Source organism: Theobroma cacao, chromosome 7, assembly GCF_000208745.1.
Source record: "Theobroma cacao cultivar B97-61/B2 chromosome 7, Criollo_cocoa_genome_V2, whole genome shotgun sequence".
NCBI classification, from domain to species: Eukaryota; Viridiplantae; Streptophyta; class Magnoliopsida; order Malvales; family Malvaceae; genus Theobroma; species Theobroma cacao.
Window position 1 is genome coordinate 14,308,138 of NC_030856.1, and position 6,607 is coordinate 14,314,744.

The following is a 6,607-nucleotide window of genomic DNA, read 5'->3' on the forward strand; positions in this document are numbered from 1 at the left end:
AAAAGGATTGCTATGAGATATTTATAAAAGAGAGATTTTGATTTCAAAGTTAATATAAATTGTGTGATAAAACATGACTTTGATAGTTTATATTTAAAATTTATGTTCTAAACATAGCATAAATTAAAATTGAAATAAACTTAGAACTTTTAATAAAAAACTAGGAATTCTTTCTTAGCTCTATTGAACTCTGCTCTGAATCTCTAGACAACATCCAAAAGCAACTATCTTGTGAAGGAAAGGAAATCAAGACCGACACTTGCCTCCAAAACAAAGAAACAGGAAGCAACCAATTACTGGGTAAAATAAAAGCCCCTTGACATTGATACAATTGAACTTGCACTCACTTATTTTCTTGATTTGGGATTCAAAGGAGTCAAATGGAAACGTTAGCAACATGATGGTATTTTCATCAAGCCCGCATGTTTGAATCCTTCAAAAACTTGATTTTGATTTTCTTCAGCTTTGCAACTACGTTTTTCATGTCAATCCTCTCTTCTGGCAACTCTTCTGAACATTTTAATGCCAATTGCAAAACAAACGATGCACAATCCTTTATTGCAAAATGTTCTCGCTCCCTCTTACCAATTAGCAAATTGGCATCTACTACTTGACTTAATGCAGATGGTATAGACTCATTCACCCAATGTTTTAAGCTCATTTCTCCAATAAATATTTCATCTGTAGGCTTCTTTCTTGTTAATGTTTCCATTAGAAGAATACCAAAACTGTACACGTCGCCTTTCATAGAAACAATTCCTTGTGTTCCATATTCTGCGTGCAAGTCATTAAAGCAATCATCAAAATATGCAATTATTTTACATGAATTATCATCATGGATAAAAAAAGTCTAAAGTTTAGGTGTTACCTGGTGCCATATACCCAATTGTTGCTAGTGTTATGGTTTGTACCGCTGAATCCTCTTCACCTAATAGTCTTGCAATGCCAAAATCACCCAAATGTGCAACCATATCTTCATCTAATAGAACATTGCTGGGTTTTAAATCACAATGGGCCACAGGAATTGTCTGACCATGATGGAGGTATTCTAATGCAGATGCAACTTCAATCATAATGTTCAACCTACACAACATATCAAGAAAATAGTTATGAGAATATAACCACTTCTCGAGGCTTCCGTTAGGCATGAACTCAAGCACCAAGGCTTTAAAATCAACATTGCAGCAACTACTGATGATTTTGACTAAATTCCGGTGGCGAATGTAGCGCAAGACCTCACACTCAACGCCAAAGCTCTTGAATGATCCTTCTACCTCCAAATTAAAGACTTTTATGGCAACATTCAATCCATCTAAAAAAGCACCTTGGTATACTGAGCCAAAACTCCCCACACCAAGTAGTTTGCTTTCACAAAAACCATTTGTGGCTTGATGAAGCTCTTGGTATGTAATTCTTCTCCACTTAGCTAAACCAATCGAATTTTCTTGATCAATTTTTTGCTTTAAATGCTTTCTTCGGCTTTGGAAGAAAAGGACTATTATGGCTAGAGTTAACAGCGTTGAGCCAACTGGCAATAGTATAAATTCTAAGAGCTTAGTAGCTTTCCTTGAATGTTTAGTAGAATTACTTGTGCATGGTGGGAGTTGTAGTCGAGGCGCACCACATAGCGCTTCATTCCCCATAAATGATTGAATTGAGTAGTTGGCAAAGGGTCCTCCATTAGGAATTTCTCCGTGCAGTCTATTGAATGAGACATTAAAATACTCTAGATACAAGAGTCTTTGCAAGGACTTTGGAATAATTCCAGAAAATTTATTCCTTGATAAATCCAAGAATTGCAACCCTGTCAGCTCACCAAATAACTCAGGTATAGACCCTTGTAATCTGTTACCAGATAATGAAAGATATGTTAGGTCTTTAAGATCACCAATGGTACTCGGGATTTCATTTAATAATTGATTTTCGGAAAAATCAATAATTGTAACAACCTTCCACTTGCCAATGTCAATTGGAATAGAGCCGCTAAGAAAATTGGAAGACAAGTTTAGTTGCAAGATATCTATAAGCCTTGTGAAGGTTGAGGGTATTGAGTTTGCAAACTTATTGGAGCCCAAATGTAGATGCCGAAGAGAAACGAGATCACCTAAGCATGCTGGTATTGGTCCAGCCAATTTGTTAGCTGTGAGATACAAGAAACCCAAACTCTTCAAACGGCATAACTCATATGGAATGGATCCTTCTAACTTATTGCCATCAAGATGGAGACCTTGCAACTTTTCTAATCTTCCAATTGTGGTGGGAATAGATCCAATCAGTTCATTGTTTTCAATCTCCAAGCTGATCAAGTTGCTTAGGTTGCCAATTTCTCCTGGAATGTTGCCTCCAATCTTGCAGGCCGAAGCATCGAATATTTGAAGAGAAATAGAGAGATTTCCTATAAAGATAGGAAGTTCGCCATCGATCAATGGATTATCATTAAAATCCAATAATCTCAAGGCTTTGCAATTTGCTAAAGAAGAGATAAAGCTCATTTCTTGGGATGAAAGTGTGCTAGCTAAATTATTAGAATGTAGGTTGAGTTGTTGCAGATTTCTTAGATTGCCAAGGTCAATAGGAGTATATCCAGAAAAAGAATTACTTGACAAGTCAAGCCTTGTTAGCTTAGAGGCATTGGAGATGGAGGTAGGTATTGCTCCATTTAACTCATTGCCACCAATTAGAAGCTGTTCAAGTTTTGGAAGCCAAAGTCCCATGCTCCATGGAAGAGAACCTGAGAGATGGTTTGTATCAAGTACAATGACCCTCACAATTGAGCTATTGAAAATATAAGGAGGGATATATCCGGAGATGCTATTCGATCCTAAATTCAAAAATTCTAATTTTTGTAGGTTGCCTATCTCAAGTGGTATTTTACCTGTCACAAAATCAGAAGTCATTTGGATTAGTTCCAGTGATCCAGAAATAAATAACAAAATTAATCATAAAAATTTTACACAAATTTCTATTTTTATATTTTATATTATAGATACATATAACAAAGAGCCAAACAATTAGGATTTGTAAATAATATTATTTAAATATTAACAACATTTGCAACTATACAAAAACAAAACATACATATGAAAAATGTAACATATTACCTGTCAATTTATTAAAGTTAAGTTCAAGTATTTCCAGAAGTGTTAGGTTACCAATCTGTTGTGGAATTTCACCTGCATAATGAAATTGATCCATTGATTATTTCAAAAGTTAGCAACAAATTATAAAGCTCATTTGTTTGTCAAACGAAACAATCAAAATTATCAAACAAAGTTTAGAAGTTAGATAATACAAAGCAACATAATCTTGCACTTTTATGGTTAATTTAATATTTTTTTTTTCAATTTATATAATATAATGAAAATATATTAGAAAAAGTTGAAAAGAAGAACATAAATAAGTAGATAGTATATTTGAATTTCTTGTTGAATGATTATGAACCAAATAGAAATCAAATACTTGATCATAACAGAAAAAGGAATTAAAAAAAGGTGAAGATCAATGGTAAAAGTTAATTAAAACAAAAATAATGAGATTAAATAAAGAGTGTGACACTATTATCAAAAACCAGAAAAAAATAGAAAAGAAAGCTGATATCATATGCCCACAAAGTGATAAAATATAAAAGCATGTGAATTTCAAGTTAAAATTTTAAATTCTAATTACAATCATTTGTGATCTTTGAGTAAAATTTTATTTTATCAAAATTTAAATTTAGTCCTCTATTATTAATTACAATTTGATAATTTTAGTCTCTTTAATTTCAAAGAATATAATCATTATACTTTTATTAAGAGTCAATTAAGGATAATTGATAACGATGTTAAAAGTTTGTCATTAATTTAAATGACATGACATTTTGGTGATAACATGGCATGATGAGATGAATTAATTTCTTGAACACGTTGTACATAATAGTCCAAAACAATCATATTTTATATTAATTAAATAATTATTAATTATTTTTTATTCTAAAACAGCAACATTTTAGTACTTTTCTATTAAAAATAAAACTCTTTCATTTTAAGGTTCTCATGTGTGTGATGTGAAAAAAAGAACTCAAATTAGCATGCTATGTCATCAATAAAAAAATCATGTACTCGAAATTGATAGTATAATTGTTTTTTAAATTAACTTTTAATAAAAATATAAAGATTAAATTCATAGATTAAAATAATTTTATAAAAAAAATAAATAAAGATTAAATTCATTTAAATTAAGGTATAAAGGACTAAAACAGTGGAATTGAAATAGTATAGGGATCAAATTCAAATTTCAACCTATTTAATTTTCATTCGAAATCTTTAAAATTGAACCTTTATCAACAACCTTTTAAAAAATATTCCCAATCCATCCATTATGTTAGTCAACGTTTAAAATCAAAAGAATATGCTACATCAGTTTCATGTGAACTTCACGTGGCATAATCTCAACCCACAAAGTCAAATGAGTTCAAATTTTTTTACCACATGGTAGTCTGTGTCATGCTAAGGTGGCAAATTCTCTTAGAATTTTAATGACGGATTAACATAAAGGATGAATTTTGAAATTTTTTTAAAATATCGTGGATCTTAAATTTGAGTTTAAAAAATAACGAATGAAAATGAAACTTACTCAAAGGTCTTGAATGATTGGTGCTCTCAAATATTTACTGAGTTACAAGTGGACAAGTTGAAATGCTATTTGTAAAAATATTTTTTATTTGAAGCATCACATTTTTTCATTCATTTGATAAAAACAGCACATGATATTCAATAAAACTATTTTTAAAAATAAAAAGTGTAATTTTACACTTATTATACATAGCTAGTCGCTAGAGCCATCTAACAAGCGTAATTCTCTTCACCTTTTCCCATATACAAAAATTGAATAGAGATATTTAGGAATGTGATATATTACCTGTCAAATTATTCTCGCCAAATAAAAGTACTTTCAAAAGTGTCAAGTTACCAATAATGGAAGGAATAGGCCCTATTAGGTGACATCTTTCTATACCTAATGCGTCCAGATTCAGCAGAGTGCCAATTTGTCGTGGAATTTCACCTGCACAGTGAAATTTGATTATGATAAACTATGGTCATATTAGTTGACAGTGGATGAGCCAAAAATTCTATCTTGATGGTGTTAGGATAAAATTAATACCGAATATTATTTATCTGTATAATCGCATAATAACATCTAAAAGAAAAGTGATCGTAGTGGATTTAATAGAAGAAGTAATAAGGAATTAAATGAATTACGAGATTGTAAAAAGGTGTCATTGTTTAAAAAAATTCAATTAAAAAAAGTAAAATATTGTAGGCCCAAAAAGAGAAAAAGGCAAACGCTTTATTGGGAGAAGTACCGACCAGAAATATGCCAAAAATTAATGCATCTCAATACGTATTTTTCTTTTACCTTTGAGGTTGTTGCCTCCAAGAAACAGAAGCTTAAGCATCGTCAAATTCCCTATTTCTTCTGGTATAGTCCCCTCCAAATCATTATAAGAGAAGGATAATATTTCTAACTTTCGACAATTGAATAAACCCATTGGAATTGAGTTAGAGAGGTGGTTGTCACTCAAACCAAGCTTTTTTAATTGTGGTAAACGATCAAACATATCTGATGAGATATGACCAGTGAGGTTATTCAATGATAAATAAATTGTCTGCAGGGAAGACATTTTGAGTGGGATGGAAGGTATGGAACCACTTAGCTGGTTCTCTCCGAGAAAAATCTCTAGCAATGAAGATATGCTGAAGACTGAGGAAGGTATGGAGCCTGAAAGTTGATTGCGGTGTAAATATAAAAATCGCAAGTTACGCAGATTTCCAATTTCCACGGGGATATGTCCTTGCAGATTGTTGTTATTCAACTTCAAGAACTCTAGTTTTGACAAAAAGCACAAAGAAGATGGAATAACTCCCACAAAGTTATTACCATTAAGACTCAAGTTTTGAAGTTTAGAGAGGGAATCAAGCCAGGATGGGATTCCCCCGTTGAAATTATTGTTAGACAAAATTAAATATTTCAACCGACGCAAATTAGCCAACTCGATAGGCAATGAACCATGAAAACTGTTGTTTCCAATGTCGAGGAAAGCAACGAAAGACAGATTTCCCATGTCTGGTGGTATGGTGCCAGAGAGATTCATGCCAAATAGATCCAAAGCAATGACTCTGTGGTGCCGAGATCCGCAAGTGACACCAACCCAATTACAAATAGAGGTAGCAGTTGACCAGTTGGTAGCCAGAAGATCACTGTTGACACGGGCTTTCAGCGCAAGAAGAGCCAATTGGCCTGAACTGATGTTGATTGTTGATTTCATAGAGAATGAAACCCCAAAATTAGGCAGCAACACCACCACCATAAGAGCCAGAATGAACCGAGTGTTTCCCATGAAGTTATGAAGAAGTGAAAGGAAAATTTCTGAATTGGAAATAGGAAAGATGATGTTTCTCTTTCAATATATAGAAAATGCCAAAATTGTGATGGGACCTATTTCCACACGCTTTCCCCGCCCTTCCACAGTGAGAACATTAATTTACCGCTTTGGCATGTTGGAAAATATGCTTAAAATGCAACAAAAAAAAAATCTTATTTATAAAGTTTATTAGAGCATCAATTT

The 6,607-nt window shown here is 32.5% G+C and overlaps 2 protein-coding genes across 2 annotated transcripts; both read right to left on the reverse strand.

Moving 5' to 3' along the window:
* Positions 413 to 2,714, reverse strand: LOC108662799 (probable LRR receptor-like serine/threonine-protein kinase At3g47570). Its single transcript, XM_018124381.1, has 2 exons — positions 869 to 2,714; positions 413 to 774 (listed from the first exon to the last, which is right to left on the reverse strand). The coding sequence occupies exons 1-2, from the start codon at positions 2,712 to 2,714 to the stop codon at positions 413 to 415; spliced, it is 2,208 nt and encodes a 735-aa protein (XP_017979870.1).
* Positions 3,124 to 6,380, reverse strand: LOC108662800 (LRR receptor-like serine/threonine-protein kinase FLS2; the record flags this gene model as incomplete). Its single annotated transcript, XM_018124382.1, has 3 exons — positions 5,398 to 6,380; positions 4,900 to 5,043; positions 3,124 to 3,173 (listed from the first exon to the last, which is right to left on the reverse strand). Coding segments are annotated over exons 1-3 (1,176 nt in total), but the record flags the coding sequence as incomplete, so codon positions are not given.